This window comes from Aplidium turbinatum, chromosome 18, assembly GCF_918807975.1.
Source record: "Aplidium turbinatum chromosome 18, kaAplTurb1.1, whole genome shotgun sequence".
Lineage (NCBI taxonomy): Eukaryota > Metazoa > Chordata > Ascidiacea > Aplousobranchia > Polyclinidae > Aplidium > Aplidium turbinatum.
The window spans coordinates 10,004,783-10,024,291 of NC_137489.1; the positions used below are offsets into that span (position 1 = coordinate 10,004,783).

General features: G+C 35.8%; 2 protein-coding genes across 2 annotated transcripts; one reads left to right on the plus strand and one right to left on the minus strand.

Moving 5' to 3' along the window:
- Nucleotides 1–4,098: 4,098 nt before the first annotated feature.
- Nucleotides 4,099–5,921, plus strand: LOC145787287 (26S proteasome non-ATPase regulatory subunit 6-like). Its single transcript, XM_082599000.1, has one exon. The coding sequence runs from the start codon at nt 4,154–4,156 to the stop codon at nt 5,330–5,332; it is 1,179 nt and encodes a 392-aa protein (XP_082455126.1). The 5' UTR covers nt 4,099–4,153; the 3' UTR covers nt 5,333–5,921.
- Nucleotides 5,922–10,069: 4,148 nt separating this feature from the next.
- On the minus strand, nt 10,070–19,011 carry LOC145787476 (tetraspanin-13-like). Its single transcript, XM_082599224.1, has 7 exons — nt 18,868–19,011; nt 18,077–18,155; nt 17,706–17,794; nt 16,936–17,016; nt 16,312–16,461; nt 12,281–12,421; nt 10,070–11,932 (listed from the first exon to the last, which is right to left on the minus strand). The coding sequence occupies exons 1-7, from the start codon at nt 18,925–18,927 to the stop codon at nt 11,858–11,860; spliced, it is 675 nt and encodes a 224-aa protein (XP_082455350.1). The 5' UTR covers nt 18,928–19,011; the 3' UTR covers nt 10,070–11,857.
- Between the last annotated feature and the right edge of the window lie 498 nt (nt 19,012–19,509).

Here is a 19,509-nt window from a genome sequence, read left to right on the forward strand (position 1 = left end):
TTATGAAAATTTCTTGAGCAAGCAGGGATGTTGCCACATTTTCCAGCTCAGTTTATTTCATTCTGTTGACATCTAAAGAAAAATATATAAAAGCACAATAAACACAAATAATTCGCACAGAAGGATGGCAACGAAAGACGAAAAGGTCACCAACAATCCAACATGTAATTGAATGCAACCCTACTCCACAAATGTTTGCTCGAGTTTACCCAGTGAAATTTTGTTTTGCTGTAGTTATTTTCCACTTGAGTTTGGAAAATGACTGATCCTATGCACAACATTTCTACTTTTAATGAGTGTATACTTAGGTTGTGTACCAAGATAAATTACAAAGTGGCTATTTTTCCATGCTATCATGTTTGCCATGGTTGCCATCAAGAAGAGTTGTTTCATGGCAAGGGTTGCCAGAGTTAGTATTAAGGTTAGGGTAGAGTAAGGGGTAAGATTAGGAAGTGGCTATGGCTACAGCGACGTAGATATGCCCGTTTCATGCTCTTTTTATCTCTGCTTGCACTTTTACTATCGGAGCAGTTATTGTGCTTACATGAAACTGTCAAGGCTGGCGCAGCAGTTTAATTGACAATCCGGTCAAGGTCGGTTGAAAGCTAGGCGCAATGAAGTCAAGAATTTTTTGGTTGGTTGAGCAGGCCTCTAAGCTACCGGCAGTCATGGTCACTGAGAAGTCATTAAATGGCCTTCGAAACTACAGCGCTGATAGGCTTTGTTTGGATACTGGCTTCATTTTTTTAATTTGGCATTGACAATTGCCGAGGTAAATGCTTATCATACAATACAACAATTATGCTAATCATACAGCAAAGTGTAAAACTTTGCAAAAAAGTGCCAACACAAATTTGGAACATCATGTTAATTATCTACGCAACAAAATCTCATTTTTACACTGCAGACATTGAATCAATGTAAAATATACATATAGTTTTCTTACAAAGTTGTTAAATATTAACAAAAAAGCGAGGGGGTCGAACATATCACACCCCTCTATGTAATGTATGCAAGATACTGTTAAACGATGAAGATTGAATATTGCTGTTGGTGGATGTATCGTTTACAACTTGTCTAACATTTTTACATTATTTTGTTGTGTTGGCAGTGTTTTTGTATGATCAGAAATGACGCATTAACACCGTTTATTACCGCTATTTTTGGATAAATAATTATGGATAAGCAATTGCCAACGCCATTTCACAATCTCTAATTTTACGTCGGCTATGATGTTGTAGTTACTACAATGGTACCGTAAACCGGGGTGGCTTTGGCCCAATTTTACTATTATTTTTTATGTTTTCTGTGATATTCTGATTTCCTAGTGACCTAGGGTTTATTTTATATCATTATATTGTAGACAGAGCTCTTGTGTTATCATAACCCAAAAAGAATTCTCAAATTATTACAATTTAATGTGTTTTTTTTTTTAAAACAAAACATGGGCAAAAAGCCACCCTGTGGTTGGGATGACTTTGGCCCATGTCCACTTTTGCCTTCCCATCCTACCCAAATTTAATTTTGAACATTGTAACAAAGTCAGGAGGGTGTCTTTGGCCCAAACACGTGTTTAAACAAAGGCAATATACAGCAGCCATGTCACAATACATTGACAATTAGGCATACAGATACATTTATTTTTCTCATGAATTTTCAGGTAGGGTGAAAACGTGTTCTTGAAGTTATGATATTATGAATGAATTACTATGTAGCCTAATCTGCTTATGATTTGATTAGCAGCATGTATTATTGTATATGATATACAATATTGGACACGTGGATTGGATAGGTAATCACTGATATAATATTGTTGTTGAGTTCATCATACTTCGTCCAAGCTTATACATTGGTGGTAACGTTGTTGAAAATGTAAAGCACCATTTTTATACATTATTATACTATTTGGCATTTATCTGAGATATATATAAAGATTTGTGGAAACAAAAAAAGTATATACATCCCATCACAACATCCCAATAACCCATTTTAAATGAAAAAAAATAATTATAAAATTATGTTTTCCATACTTTGGCCGAGAAGTTTGAGAATGTTTTTTCGTCAAAAGTTTGACATTCTTTAACCTGCCTAACATAATATCATAAAAAGTTTCCTATATTTGTTATTCATAACACTGATTCCTGAAATTGAAAATACAGATTGTTATCTTTCATTTGACACCAAAATTGAGTATAAAAATGAACATGTTAAAAAATAACATCATTTCAAATAATTTTATAAATTTTGGGCCAAAGTCACCCTCAGGGCCAAAGCCACCCCGGTTTACGGTAACTACAGCCTTTGTCAATTTAAAAACCAATTTTGTGTTGTCCTTTAATGATTAATGAAACAGCTTTAGATCATACTGGAAAATATTTGTAACTGCATTGTTTCAGACTGGTCAGTTCTCTTTAAAACTGCATGAGCCATGAGATATCGTAATGGTTTTACTAATGATTTCTGAATAATGCAATGGTTAAAAAAGTGCCTTTATCGCTCTCGTGTAACTTCAAATTATTTGTGCAAGTTTGTATGACTGTAAATATAGGCTAGTAATATAATAACAATATTAAAGCTTAGTACAATTTGTATATAGATATCACAAATATTAAATGTTGTGAAAAACTGTTAGGTAATTTGTTTTTCATTAATTCATCAGCTGTTACATGGAACATCACACGGAGTCTTGTGCAACTTTGGTCAAATGGCTTGGTCGAACAATGCAGATACGCATGTCAGATGGTAGAACACTGGTTGGTCAATTTTTATGCACTGATCGATCACAAAATGTGATATTAGGCTCTGCACAAGAATATTTGCATTATAATGAAAAAGTCGACGAAAAGGATCCAAGAATGCTTGGTCTTGCCATGGTTCCTGGAAAATATATCACTTCAATACGAGTGGATGTAGACTGACATACAATTTTCCTACACTGCCTCACTTGTGTTAGCTGTGACTCTACAGATTTTGGCCGTTTGCATGATTTCTTGGCTGGGAATGATTTCTCTATGAAAGATGATGTTATTACAATTGAAAATCGCTCTTTTCTCATTGTTATGTTGAAATATCTGTTGTAGCTAGTAGGCTAAAACATGTTAAACAAAACAATGACATGACTGTATAGTACTAATGTATTAAAGCAGTTGCAACCATGCATTTTAACTAATTTGTACGTTTTATGTTGGTATGATATCATACATAAATTAATCACAGCTTACAACATAATATGAAGTCGTGATATATCAAGATATGTACTTTTCCTAAATATCACACTGGGTAGATGAAAATGTACTGTGATTCTGCCTTAATACCCATTGCTGCACTTTGTGTGGGTATTTGATAAAGGAATTCACCACACAAACTTTATACAATTATACATGTTTAGGATTTTTTGTGAGCCATAAATTAAGTCCATTAGAGAATAACTGAGCTGATGCTAATCTATCAAATTTAACTAAAATATATAATTATTTATATAACAATGAAAACTATTAATACTACAAAAAGTGCTCAATGCTAAGCAAAAAGGCAAAGCAGAGTGAATTAAATCAAATATAGTTATTACTATCTGAATCCTTAACAGCCTGTTTCACCTAACGGAACATCAGAAGGTCTTATTTAAATAGATACTATTTGAATTCTATTTAGAATTCTATTTGAATAAGACCTTCTGATGATCCGTTAGGTGAAACAGGCTGTTAACTGTTAAGGATTCAGATAGTAATAACTATATTTGATATATTTATACTGTATATTATATATCTACAGTGAATTTTTATAGCTTTTCAGAAAAATTACTTATTCTATTAAGCATTATAGTCAAAGAGTAAAGCTTTATTTAAAATGTCTTCTGAGAAAGCCCAAATAATGTAGTTACTGGTATCTTAATTTCTAACCCAAGCTTTACTCAAAATTTTGTATTGGAAACAGTGCCACCATTTTTATAGACGATTGTTCCGATTTAAGCAACTACCAAATATAATAATAACATACTTCCTTTTGATACTGTCAATAGCTGTTTAACAGTGCAGATGTTGTGTAAAATTATTTGCTGATAACATTTATTGCAGTTTTTTTTATTTGCATTTTAGGAACATTAGGTTGATTTTTGAACTATTTAACATCAAAAATTTAATTCCATCAAGTGAACATGCCTGTAGAGAATTTAGAAGAAGAAGGCTTGTCCAAAATTCCAAATCTTGACATTGCTAATCTAGCATTCCAACTGCAACTTCGGAATGGATCGAAACATGCTGAAAACATGGACTCAGATGATACAGAAAAATTAATGGAATACATCAAGAAGGATAATATGTCGCCATATTACGAAAAGATTTGCAAGGATCTTGGCTGGAAAGTTGATGCTAAGCTATTGCAAAAAATGAAGAATGAAAATGAAAAGGAGATAAAGAAATTTGATGAGAAAATTGCAGAAGAGGTAGAATATGAGTCAGATGAAAAAGATGCTCTTTTGGTCAAAGCTGAGTATCTTTGCAAAATTGGAGATAAAGATGAAAGCCTTGTGGTATTTCGTAAGGCGTATGAGAAAACAGTTGCCCTTGGTCATCGACTTGATATTATTTTCAATTTGATTCGTATTGGCTTGTTCTATATGGATCATGATCTTATAACTAGAAACATTGACAAAGCTAAGCAATTGATAGATGAAGGTGGAGACTGGGACAGAAGAAATCGGTTGAAAGTCTATCAAGGCTTATACTCAATAGCGATTAGAGATTTCAAAGCTGCAGCCACTCTCTTCTTAGAAACCGTTTCTACTTTCACATCATATGAGCTGATGGATTACCAAACCTTCGTCACTTATACCGTTTACGTGTGTATGCTTGCGCTTGAACGCACCCAATTGAGAGAAAAGGTAGTCAAGGGATCGGAAATTCTGGAGGTCTTATTTGAGGAAAAGAATGCCAAAAAGTATTTATTTTCTCTCTACGATTGCCAGTATGCTCAGTTTTTTACAAGTCTTGCTGATGTTGAGAAAACTCTGAAGGAAGATCGTTACTTTCACATTCATTACCGCTACTACGTTAGGGAGATGAAGATTCTCGCCTACACTCAGCTCCTGGAGTCCTACCGAAGTCTGACCCTGGACTATATGGCAAAGGCATTTGGAGTTAGCGTTGATTTCATTGATAGGGAATTATCAAGATTTATTGCTGTTGGTCGTCTTCATTGCAAAATAGATAAAGTTGGTGGTGTGGTGGAAACCAATCGACCAGATAGCAAGAATTGGCAATATCAGGAGACCATCAAAAAGGGCGATTTGCTCCTGAACCGTGTTCAAAAACTATCGCGAGTTATAAATATCTAGTCATTGTTTGTGCAAAACTGTTTTTGTTTTTTTAGTGTCCTGCTGGAACCGATTTCTTTCTATGATGTAAACAGTTTATATCTTAAACCTCTAAGCCACGCTGTGGTGAATGCATAAAATTACATTCAATATTTGCTGCGTATATGTCGTAGTAGTTTTTAACTCACAGTGTAACATAAACCGAATTGCATGATTTGGTCTTGAGCATGAAAAAAATAATGTTTACTCTAGGCTACGGGGCCTACCCATGTTAAGTTTTATTTTTTTGCGACTTTACCCTGATAAACAAACTTAGTGTATTCGATCGTTGCTGAGTTGTGTAATTGGTCTAGCATATTGTTAAATAGTTTGAACAAATATTCTTAGAATCGAAATGAAAGGTTGCCGGCCTTTTACTGGAGATTTGAGATCATGGAAATGCGAACCCTACATCCGCTTTTGGCTTATCCGCAACATCAGAAGGGTTACTTTTTTTTCTGATTCAAGAAAAATGTGCTTATGGGTTATGTAAGAGGAGTGACGTTGGTTTTTAGTAATTGAATGTTTTTTGTTGAAAGCAATCTAATAGCAAAGCGTAAAGAAATTGCAATTGCCTCTTCTAATGTTGCCGGAAAAGCGGAGCTGCGCGTCCCGTAATTTCCCTAGTTTTTACGAAGGCCGTGGAGTCAGTCCAAAGTGCTTGGCTTCACAAGTTTTCTTTTTTGATTGGCGAGTAACTATTTACTCTTCTACTGGGTGTCAAATTCAGTCCACAAACATCGGAATTTCGCTGTGCAGTATTTTAAGGATTGATTCTTGAGGCTGACAAATTTCTACGCCTTCAAAGCTTTCTCTACACTGAAATAGGTTTCCGCTGATGAAAACTGATTGCTGACGTATAATAAGCCTACAAGGTTTATTTGTCGGATACTAGGAAAGAATTATCTTTCTATACACCTATAAAATTTTGCCAATTTTTTGCAAGCAGCTTAATATTGGGCCTGCTTCTTATACGTTCCGGCGCAATAGCTCAGTTGGTTAAGCGTCTGCCTTCACGAACGAAGAAATTTCAAGATCAAGTGGCGCTAGTTCGACTCTCAGGGTGTGCGTTTGAACAACGCATATTATGGGCGGCACCTATAGTGGATGAGATAATTCAGACAACAACAATCGAAAACTTCACTTAAACTAAGTGACCGGCTGCGTCAGTGTTCAAAGCCTCTGTAAGTACGTCTATGCGAAACTGCCAGCTCTCTGAAAAGCTTTTTCAGTCTGAGGATAAAGATTTCCTCAATCCATATTTTCCGGAAAATAAGATGAAGAGTTCAACCAAATCAGTCAACATTGTTTTAACAGCCAGGTTTATATTTCTCATTTGAGCAATCAGCTTAAAACCAATGTCACTCACATCTGGTGATGGAAAAATTGGTCATTTGTTCTTCATTGTCAGACGTTAAAGTAATGCAAAAAGAACGAGTTTTGTTAGCTGTGGAAGCAAATTGCATGGCCCGAGTCGCTTTTACAGGAAATTAAACCAACTCTAACTGGACGTGTTTAAGTTTGCGGTTTACTGGCTGTATACCGGACTATACAACCTCTGCAGGGCTCTATTTCAGATACGAGATATTAAGTAGAGTCACATGCATCGTCACAATCGCTAATGTTAGCTTCCTAACTTTGTAGGCCTGCTGCAATAATTTGGCACTAGATGTGTAGCGAAAAATGTTCAGTCTGTAGAGCCAATTTTACTTATACGGTACAGTATATGCACCAGTTTCCACAGATGGGCTGATGTCTTTTACCCGTGCACCTGTCAAAACGACACTAGCAAAGATAAATCTAAAGCAACAGCATCAAGTATCATAGAAGTTTGTGATGCTTCCCTTGATGGTGATTATTTTTTTAAAGTGCTTTTGCATCCATAAATTGACATATTAAACCTCTACTACCATTTTGCGGTGGCCATTGCCTGTGTAACGATTTGCGGTCAAAGTTCTAGCGTTTGCAGGTTTACGTTAGCTCCTTGTGTAAAGTTCAGGAAAGCTCTCTGTAGTCTGTAGTGGGAAACTTTGAAAGATGCACATCGAAAAGCCCGAGAAGAAAGCAGACGAATGGAAAGTCAGTCCAATTCGCCTTTCAATGGTGGCCAAGCTATAACACAGATTTTGTGAGGCGCTCAACAACTTCCCTTGCCTTTGAGCATAGTTAATAAATATAGCCTACCTCCAATCATTCATCAATCAATCATTTTATTTTTCGTCATTAACGCGTCCGGGACGAAAAAGATACTAACTACAAAAATCGATATAGACCTACCAGCACGTTAACGAACGGGAAAAGATGGCAAAACCTTGGAAGGTTTAAAACGTGCCTGAATGAAAAATTATTTAGTAGGCTATATATCAGTAGTTAGCACGGCCACAAAATCCAAAAAAACAAATAGCAAAAAATAAAACAAAAACAGAGAAGCACACATGTAGTACTGTACCTATATTTCTTAATTATGCTTTGAGCGTTTGTAGTGGGCCACAGGTTACTTTGTCGTAGCAGGCTACCTGGTGATAAACGTTTAAACTCTTCGAGAGTATCTAATAATATAGGCCTAATCTTTCTTAAATTTTGTGATCAACTAAGCAGAAAACCAATACGAAATTGGAGCTCACGACGCCCAGGGGCGGCTTATAAAATTTTGTTTGCAGTGTAGACTATTCTAATTTTGTAACATTAAAGATAAAACTGTTGTGTTAATCGCGATTACGGTACAATTTCAATACAGTAGGCTAATTAGTTCATTCTATCCGCTTTATTTACAGTAGCCTACCTATAGCCTACGTCGCGATACAAGAGAACAGCAAAGCTGTGAAATGTGATGTAATTTGCAAACTATCAATCTTTGTTACTGTTAATTAGCTTTTTCTTGAGCATTCTTTTATCGAATCAGCACTAAATGAAAGAGCGTAATCTTTTCAGCAAATTTAATCTTGAAAAATCTGTCGTTTTTGATTACCATACCGGTACAAAGAATAGCGAACAATCCAGCAGGCATAGTTAAAACGCCGCGACGAACTTATCCCTGGACGAACTCTTTTGTCTTTGGCAAAGTAAATTTTCTATCGTGGCTGCTACTGAAACGAAACAGTCAGACATCAGGCCTGTTTTTTTATTGACACTAATCGCCCAGTTGTTGTAACTTCCTTAAAAAAAAAAACGGACCTGGCAATCTTACAGCAAAAAATACAAATAAACTTGCACATTACCCCACGTTCTTTCAGTGTGAACTTCGCTTTGTTGTTGTTTCATCATGTAAAGCTTTGTTAATATATATATGCGTCATACAAATTCATGCTGCAGGCCAAATAAAGATTTCCAGTGAGGTTTAGAGAGTGGTACAAGCAAAACCTTTGTATTTTGGCCAGTCATCATGGATTTTTGAACTATGGGTTTCGGGAACTCACCTTGATTACACACCAAGCTCCTGTTCCAAGTGGATCCACGTCCCACCTCACGGACAACAGCCTCGACTGGTTAAGACTTATTAGACATCCTGCTGCCTTGCAGGAAATGCCTTTTTAGATAAAGCCCATTAATAAGATAAGGCCCACTGCCCATAACTGTGGTTATATTAGATAAGGCCCACTACCCATAACTGTGGTTATATTAGATAAGGCCCACTGCCCATATCTGTGGTTAGCGTCAGAAAGGGCACCCGACGGGAAAACTCACCGAAAACATGTTTTACAAAGAAAAAATTGTGGAGTGCGGTTTGGATGTTACAATATACCGGTAGTAAGTTTGTGTGGGAAAGAAACCTAAATATGTGAAGAATTGAGAAAATGGAGAGTGGGCGCCTAGAAAAGTAAGATAGAGGAGGCAACCATTTACATTACCGGTAGTTAAATATTGCAAAAAAGTTTCTGTCATGGAACCGAAACAGTGGCCAACTTCTGTTATTTGGGTGATCAAAAAATAAAAGCGGTGAATACGAAGCAACTGTGACAAGAAGGTGAAGGCGGGGTTGGGCAAAGTTTAGGGAATGAGGGGAAATGTCATACAGAAAACAGTTTTCGTTAAAAATAAAAGGAAAAGTCAATGGAGTTGTGTGTGGTCTGCAAGAACGGAAAGAGCAATGTGTAGGGTAAAAACTAGGAGGGAGAAAAAGACTAAAGAACTGATGGAAATGCCAAAGATGAAGGAGACTATTGAACAACTTGTCAGGGCAAGCGGAGTAAGATGGTATAGACATGTAGCCTACTAACGAGGGAGGAAGTTTTCTTCAAAAGGCTTTGACTTTGAAAGTAAATGGGAAGAGGAAATGGTAACGTCCAAAAAGAACATGGAAAGAAGAAGTGAAGAGTGAGGCATACCAAGTCGGACTGAAGGAAGATGCGATGAATAGAATAAGATAAAGAATAGGAGTGAAGGCAATCACTGCAAGGAAAGAATCGGCCAGCCCCACTTGTGGGAACAAACCGAATTTGAATGATGAGTGCGTCGAAAACGTTTGAGAACCGGACTATTCAATGCATTCCGTCAATCGAAATCCAAATAATGTGGTTACATCCGGCGATGATCCCGCTAAGAAATTACAAGGAAAAGGACATTAACAGATTGCAAAGACAGAAGAAACAAAATCCTTTAGTGGAATCCCACAACAATCAGTACGCCGAGGCTTTGGACCACCCTATTCTGATCATCCCACTTTATAAATTTACTTATCGACGACCTTTGTCCTTTCAATCGAGGTGTTTACAAAGTAAATACAACCACTGCTTAATTATGTATTTTTACAGATTGTGATACAATAAAACAGGACACCAATTATCGCTCTGTTTGTTGTAAGCGTGCAAAGCAAACCAGCAAAACAATAAATAAAGCTACAATGTCACGTAACCCATTTGCAACTTTTACAAAAAGTGATACATACGGTACGCAAAATCACCACGTTTGCATTATCGTGTAGGTTCCTTGAAACTTTCGACTACATTTCATTCAAAATAACTTGGTGAAAATGTGCGGTGTTGAGCTAAACACCAGTTCCTATGAATGCAACACCAAAAACGCTTAAAATAATGTCACCTCCGCGCATGCTAAGTATCAGTTGCGTGGACATGCAAAGCGAGTGGTTATTTTTCTAACTGGCACACTCCCTAACAATTGATGAAATAATTTATAGCAGTTGAAAATCAGTTTTAGTTGTGAAATGGAACATGAAACGGACACTCGGACAGATGTTGTTTAATCGTTTTGATATACCAATTTTTAATCCACGGTTTTAGTGAATTGAATGGCGTCATGCTTTTCTACATTCACTAATTGTTAATAAGTTATGTGTCAGCTACATAATAGTTAGTTAGTTACAGTAACAAAACTAAGCGAAAATTACAAACGAAAATACACACAACACAAATATTAATCCCACCAGCGTATATACACTGCTTGCAAATATCACATGATGCGATTCAAAAACAGTTTATGCAGTACCGTTTTTGGCAATGGTTTGTGGAAGCACCAATTTTCTGCGTGGCAACACTGCTCCAAAGAAGTGCTACAAAATCCTTGGCGATGTAGAAAAATACCAGACTCTGGGGCTTTGTGCAAACCAGCGTTATTTAACTTATTTCGCATATTCTACCCCTCTGTCAAACAAGATCGGAAGATTTACCTGAGATAGGCAAGAAGTGTGGTAGCTGACCAGGGTTGCCATTTATATCTGGCTTTTCAATACCCATGCTTCATCATCGCCTTTGCCAAGTCTCAGACCAGTTTTGTGAAAGCATCAAATCCTACGCCCAACAAACAACCTGACCAGTGACGACTTAACTATGATTCAGCATTTAAATTACTGACTGCAAATCAGGAGAAAACAAAGCATCTTTCCAATATCGCCATTGTATCTAAACACAGAAGAAATCATCACAGAACCAAGTGAACTTGCATGTTCTTTGGCGTGGGATTACCAACGTTACCAATTTCTGTACGGTGATGCAATTTTCAAGTTATTTCATCAAAGTGGCAGTTGCAGCCAAGAAAAGACATCCCACATGTTGCTACCCTTCGTAAAACTTAACGCTAAAAGTTGCTGCAACCGCACAGTCTTCTGAGTTGATGATGCAATGCATCTCTCAGTAGTTTTGAAAAGCATTTAGAAATTCAATCTCCTACTGGCGTAGCGAAGACAATCTCAACATTTCTAAACGATGTGTGTACTTTGCAAGAAAAGCCTCTTCTCAAAAAAGACCACTACCGTATACAATACAAGTATTGTACATTGTACAGCGACATTTCTACATTCTATGGTGAATTGGTGATGTGATAAAACGTGAATAATTTCATTACAAGCTGTTATATAAATGTAAACAACCAATACAAAATAATATTGATGCACAATTCCCTGCTGGTGGGATTAGGCATGTTCCAACAAAATTGCTAAAAGGATATTTACGTTGCGCTATGACTACACAAAAGCTAAGCATAACTCGCTTACTGTCAATGCTTAATCTTAGCCACGATACTGCTAGAAGTAAGTGAAACAGAAGAATAGTTTTATCACAAAAATTGACTTGGGTTTGCACTGGGATCTTTCTGATTGCGAAATCGCACAGCCAGCCACACGCCCAACATCTGCAAGAAAAAGTTAAGCGTTTTAGTTCATTCGACTACATTGTTAAAAAAAAACAACAACAATGGAACAAAGCATTGGAACTTCATTTCTAATGTTTAACAAGAAGATTTTCCATTACCACTTTCATTAGGCGCTCCTGTATATAAATTTGACTTATGTGACTTCAAGTACCTCACAGTAGACTGAAAAATGTAAAGATTTTTTTTAACAACTATACTGCGTTATGCTTGCATCTCTTGATGCGATGAGTATGCGTGTTGGAAGAGTTGCAACCATAAAAGTATCTGCGACTTGACAATAAAGTAATGTGTAAAACTGACCGCAAAAAGTGTAGGCTATTATCGTACCTCAATAAAGCTGAAAAAAAGACCAATTCCGCCAGTTGCTTCCAGCATCTTGCTGACTGCTTGCGGGATGACTTCAGAACATGACTTACAAAGAGACTGGTCAGTCGTATTATTGAGCTTAATAGTCGTGCAGTACTTTTCCTAAATGCCAAACAGCCTGTTAGTAGGAACTTTTCTGGAATTTGGCGAATGATATACCGTACCATAAGGTATGTTTTTCTGAAAACTTTGCTATCAGTATAAGAGACAATCAGCGGATGAAAGAAATTTATCCGTTAAACATTTCCCATAGTGTTTGAGTATTTTGACTGTTAAGCAAAATGAGTTGGCCCACACCAGGGATGACAAATTTTTTTATTGCATGGGTCACAAAAGAGACTATTTAAAAAAAAACACGGGTCATACATGTAATAACATGTTAATATATTATACGGAACTTGCTGCTGCAACCTCTCTGCAAATCATGTTATCTTTGGTTGGCAATGAGTAGTTTTAAGCTTCACACATGTAGTACTCTTATTTGAGCTGATACAATTCCGTGAACTTGGTTTTATAAAATTCATGTGCGAAAAGAAAGATTTGCATGAACATGAAGAACCAAACATGATAACAAAGCCACCGCAATTTTTTCGTGTTGCTAACGAATTTGTATTTTCAGACCGCACTAATCCCAAACAGCCAAGAGGCATGTAGTCACTGTTCGCACCACGGGGTACAAACCAGTAAAATGATTTTCTACCAATCAAGAGCCCAATAGTTTTATTACGTCGAAAGCACCCAGTTACTTGTGATAGCGCACTGCTAATACTACGGAATGGCCCGTTTCGACTAGTCCGATTCGGCTAGTTCCCTATTCGGCTACAGGTTTGAATTGTATTTTGTATTTAATGCCACAATATCGTTTCTTTTGCATTCCGATAAAGAAAAATAAGTTGAAATGAAATTTAGCGCAAAAAGTTTGAACTATTAAATTGAAATGTTTGCTCACATAAAATCGACATGTATCCTACGTCACCGTCTGTATGCAAACTTAGAATATATTAGAATCTTCAACTATTACAAAATTCTAAATCCAACGACGCCTTCTGTTTATTTAGAGAATTTTGTATTTTATTCCACAATATCGTTTCTTTTATAGTTGAAATTATCGAAACTTTAGATGAGTGGGGTTTAGACCTAACCACTAAGATCTTAAATCATATTTTTGACACCGGAAACATCCCTAGTGATATGGTACGTTCCATATTCATAACTTTACCAAAGAAAACAGGAGCAACAGAATGCTCACTCCACAGAACAATTAGCCTTGTGAATCATCTAACATAGATCTTACTTTGAATCATGATGATGAGATTGAGACCAATACTAAAATCGGAAATTTCAACGACACAGTTTGGATTTGTTCAGACAAAGGGACCACAAAAAGAATTTTTACATTAAAAATGATAACAGAGAGATGTATGTCCGATTCTTCTGTTCATTTAGAGAACTTTGTATTTTATTCCACAATATCGTTTCTTTTGCATTCTTGCATTTTATCTAGTGTTTACCTTTGAGTGCCTTCCCAGATGGAAAAATCCGTCATTTGTACATTGATTCAATGTCTGCAGACGTTGAATCAAGGTGAAAATGACGAATTTTGTTGTCTGGGTTCGTTCAAAATAAGTGTTTTACATCAAAACAACATTTTTCATGATTAACAATAGAGGTTAATGAGATAAAGTCTCAGCGAAAACGTGTCAACGAAAAAAAGACAGTTGCCAAATAGCGTTTCACATAAAAGATGAAGTGAAAACCTAAGTGGCAGTTTAGAATAAACCTGGGTTTCGGCGTTACATGATCTGGAATTCCTTTGGTTACTTCCTTCGTAAGACTCTCAGTTGATGTTACTTTATCATGGCAGAGGAATCGATTAGTACGCAATGCAAAGGTTAGGTTTTTCTACATGATGGCTACATGTTTAAACTAGCTCAATATAGTGCAGACAGGCTAAGAAATGCTGGCGTTGTTCTCGACGTGATGAGAAATGCAAGGCTCGCATCCACACTTGTGCGGCAAAAAATCAGGTAATAATGTGTGTTATGATGACTAAATTTTGATCATTTGAGAAAATGTTGTGCCAAGAAATGTCAAGTACTTGAATTGTAATAATTGCAACCATTGTTTACCTGCATTGACGCTGGACCTGGGAATGCACCACAGACTGGCCTACCCTAGTAATTACAACTGCTTTGATAGTGACGTTGTGCTATTACTTATTACTAGGGCCATTTTTTACCTAAAAAAATTGAAAAATATGACTTTATTTTTTGAAATATATTTATGATAAGTAGCCGAATTAGACTGTAGCCGAATAGGGAACTAGCCGAATCGGACTAGCCGAATAGTAGCAGACCCGTTAATACTATGGCGTTAGTTGTGTTAAGACTGTTTGCTATATATGGCAATTCGGTATGGAACTAGATTAAAATAGGGTAAGGCCTTATTACAAGTATAAATTTAGAGAAGCAATTATTCTTGGCTGAACTATTTGTTTATATCTCGTTACATTTTAAAAGGCAAGTGGGTCACTACAAATATGACCCGCAGGTCAGCGGTTCGCCACCTCTTGCTTACACAGTATCTGAATTCCCATATTATATCATATATCCTACTTAAATAACCATACGCCGTGGCCTACGAAAATACATGGCCTGAACAACGTGCACAAACTTCAGAACTGACGGCTGACTCCCAAGTTTGTGATAAAGAAAAACGTCACTCTCAAAAGAGATTTTCCTTGCGATTGGTGAGTCATATGCTAGAGTTGATAAAATTTGTTTTTCTTTTACGTCGTTTCAACATCCGTAATCGTTGAAACAATATAAAATATAAAGCTTTGCTAGCTAGGGCCTGCTGGGTGCAGTCAAGTGCAGCTTTTTACTGAATTCACTAGTATTAACAGAAGCTCAAAGATGCATATAGCCTAAAAAGTAGAGTTTAAATTATAAAGAATACCTGTAATGTGTTGGTATCTGGAAGCAGGATTTATGATTTAGAGGTTATTTTGTAGTCCTGAGAAGGTTTACAAGGAACTAGTAATTGTTTCACGGTAGGAAGGGTTATCATAATATGCACTCAGGTAGTGGCAATGAAATTATTTGGAAAGCCCTAGTTGGCCAGATATTTTTATTTTGTACAATCACTATTTGTAGCCTACCGAAAATGTGTTCAGTGTCCTGATTATTCTTGAAAAGTTTTTAGCTGACCACAGTAAAAACTTAAGTGAGGCAGTAAAGTAACAAACAAGACTTGTAGTTAAATTAAGGCAATTCACAGTGTCTGTTTAAGGATAACATCAAGTAAACTTTATATGATAGGCCTGCATCAGTGTAGCCCTAAACAGACTATAATTATACACAATTAAACCATTCAAAAAGTTTGCTCTAATTATCCATTTCATGTATTTTTCAGTTTTCGTTTGACATGTAATGTTTACGTGTATTATTTGAAGATGCCCTTACTTAGCACATTTAATCTGCAAGCTCTTTTTGGAGAATGCGCTTTCACACAGTCGACTTTTTTGCAATCTATGTGTCAGCATATTGATAATAATGTGATGATTATATCAGTAAAACTTCGGAAATACCAGTACATTTTAAGCATTCCATTCAATGTTGAAACTATTGAATTGTGTTTGTATGTTGCTTGATAAATGCTATAATACTTTTTTCTCATATTAAAGCTGCTTGTGATCAGAAAAAAAAAACACTAATGTGCTTGAATGAACATTCTTGACGAATATCCAACCAAAGTACGTTTTTCATCAATAACAGACTTCAACCTTCAGTTCTGAAGGCTTGAACGGTGTCCACTGTCCAGGCCATCTATTTTATAGGCCACGCCATACGCACATGTTTCAGTAAATCAATATCACTTAAGTTTTTGTCATTATACCAATGGGAATCGCATATAAACGTGAGGTTGAAAAACAGCATACAATTTGAAAGCGTGAAGATTATAAAAAAAAAGTATTAGACAAATAAATATACCTCTATACAAGCTGCAAGTGTGGCATTATTTGGTGTATTCCAATCGCAACAATGAAAGTTATGTTGGGCTTCGGCCAATAATTTGTTTGTAGTACCCGCTTCGGAACTGGAATTCTTCAAAGTACCCCACAAGTTCGACAAAGCGTCGTTCTGTGAAATATGTTACGGTATTTTCAAATTCAATACAAGCTATCTGTGACATTGAAAATGATGCAGAACTGTCACACACCATGGGGATACGATACGTTAGTTACATGAACTATTTGGCATGAGTTCACTCTGCTATGTGGTAGAAAATAGAAAAAAAAAATAAAACAAACTTATTGCCAAAATAGTATTGAAATACGGTTATTACAACCAGCCACAATGTTGAAAAGTAACGTGAAACAACCAGACTAGAGAAAACAGTTCTTCTAACAAACAACCTTTCGCATCAATGTACAGTGTTCAAGGGGAGTTCAAAGGGAGTCACAAGATAATTTGTATAGCTTGCTGATTAATTAAAAATGTTTTCCATCGATATTAGACAGATAAATCAGCTAAGAACAACCTTACAAAGATTATAACAAATTTATTTACAAGTAGACCAATTTGCTTCAGTTAGTAATGAAGTAGAGTACTTACAACTTGATTTTCGGAAAGAGCAAGGCAGGCAATTGACACTGAGAACTGGATGATGAAAAGAAGGAACAGCACAACAATGTACTGAGGAGGACAAGTTAAGGAAGTTATCTTTGTTGGATTATGTAAATAAATTGGAAAAGAAAGCATAAACTTGCATATGTTTATGAATCACTCTTTGCTTATATGTCAAATTTTCTTATATGATGCAAGAAACTTGCTTGCAATAACAGATTCTGCAAAGCAGCGAAAATTACTATGAAATTTGATCGAGAACAAGACATCTTGTCGCGGCCGACCTATCGCCAGGACATCTCACCATCGGGGACATCTCATCACTAAACGACTTGACGAAAATTTCTTACTTATCTGATTAATGCTTCGTTATCATAGCATGCCCGTAGCTTGTTTGACTTAAATCTTGAACATCTGTTGATCTATTTTAGGAAACAGCAATAGAGTAATCCTAACACTCCGAACTCCAATACCAGTTGATCGCTAATGTTTTTAATAATTTAGCCTACTATTGATGAAAAATATTTAACATAGAAAGATCAAAAATATAAGCTGCCTCCGAATCAAAACTGTACATTATTCCCTTAATTATTCTCTCATTCGGAAATGTGATCACACCAGTCCAATGCAAAATTTATGTACAACAGAACAGGGCTTGCAAAAATGGTTCTTATCCAGTTAGGCATACTCAATATATAACTTCAAATACGGATACTACCAAATAAACTGTCCAGCATGAGACACATAAAAAAGGATACAAAAAACAGTAAAACTTGATGGTGTTTTGCTCCAGCAATCAGACCAAGAAAGGCAATGAGAAACAAGAAAAGGCCAGATGCTATGATACCTGCAAATAAAAAAATGCCTTCTGTATTAAAGGAATCAGATAGGCTACATACACAACATCGCCTACATACTAACATTTTTCTGGAATAACTACACAGAAGACACCAGGTAGACCATTTGAAGGTAACGCAATAATGACCATAAAAAACACAGGAGTGCATTGCAAAACATACGAAAAACACTATTTTTATAAGAAAACATCACTAGCCTACTGGATAAAAAAAATTGAGTGAATACATTAAAAATTCAACATAAAAACTCTGCTGTTGTACAACAAACCAACCTCCAGCAATTTCAAACGACTTGATGATAGCAGCAGCTTTTGCATATGCAGCTACTCCAATCAGCAAAAACGAAACAAGCTGAAAAAACATTTTTGTAATATTATTATACCATACTTGCTTTGAAGCTCGAATATCTTTAATTCAAAAGTTCAACAAAAAAATCATTTTTTCAAAGACAATGCCTACCGTAGTTTAATGATTTCAAATTGTCACAATTTGGTGGCAAATGTGCAAGTTTTTCTTTCCTGTTGGATTTCAAAATTTTGTCAATACTGTATCTGCTATTTCACAGTTATGAATTTAAATGTCTAATAAAGCATATGATAATTGTATAAAGTAAACTAAAAGTATAATTGTGTACTATTTTGAGAGTAAGAATTTATTTTTAGTATGATATATACTTAAAACTGTTTTCAATAAATTTTTGTACACTATATAATATATCATATATATAAATTTTAGTTTGATATCAGGAAGATATTTGGTAACTTCAGTTAACATAGCATATATATAATCAAGTAACTTTTTATCATCAAACTGAATCTGCTTCAAAAACGATCTGAAAATTAGTAAACTAATGCTTTATAGTAATCATTTAACATAAAACAAATTCAAACGTTCCTAAGGTTTAAGTCGGCGTTATCACTTATTTACAAGATAACATTGCTTCTCACAACCCAACAGTATAAAAAGGTCGTGTCTGAAATTACTTTTAGTCAAAATTTACTATACCACACAAATATAAATTAGTCTAAGATTATACTAAACGAAACAAAAATAATACACTCACCAGAAACAATATGTTAAGAAAAGCCAAAGCATTTTTGGAACATGTGAATCCACCACACATTTTTCAGTCTTCTAGTTTAAAACAAGGTAAAACAGATACAACACAGCAAAGAAATAATTTATATACTTAAATTGATATCTAGCCTTACACACTGGAAAGACATGATTCTTGTCAAGAAAGACTAACAGATCCATAAAACTAATATATAAAGTTCTCTTAAAACTTCAGCCAGCTAGGCAAGTGTAGCATACACCCAGATACACAGCACTCTGACATGGCCGACCTCACATGAGACAACTGACTGCATTGATAAGTTAGTTGCGTTGATGTTCAAATAAAAATTAAAAAGAAGAATTGTTGTTGATAAAATTGTTGGTAGTATTCCAGTGAAACACTGCGGTTGTACACAAAATAATACGGTATGCCTTACAAAATTAGGGAAGGGAGGTGGTGTACAAGTCTCCGCCGTGGTCAAAAATACCAAGGGTCGACCTTAACTTTTTTTCGCACTGGCCAACCGGACCAGTGGCTCACCATTTGCACTGGTCCGCACGAGATCGCACTGGTCCATCCCGTTTACTGATAAATTTTGTAAGAGAACTTTATTGAACAGAACGCGAATTCTTTAAGCAATCTTGCATA

Coding starts and splice junctions, on each gene's coding strand:
- LOC145787287 (XM_082599000.1), top strand. CDS start 4,154: ATGCCTGTAGAGAATTTAGAAGAAGAAGGCTTGTCCAAAATTCCAAAT.
- LOC145787476 (XM_082599224.1), bottom strand. CDS start 18,927: ATGTGTGGTGGATTCACATGTTCCAAAAATGCTTTGGCTTTTCTTAAC. Junction 17,795..18,076: donor GTCGTTTGAAATTGCTGGAG/GTTGGTTTGTTG, acceptor TTTTATTTGCAG/GTATCATAGCATCTGGCCTT. Junction 16,462..16,935: donor CTCTTTCCGAAAATCAAGTT/GTAAGTACTCTA, acceptor CATATTTCACAG/AACGACGCTTTGTCGAACTT.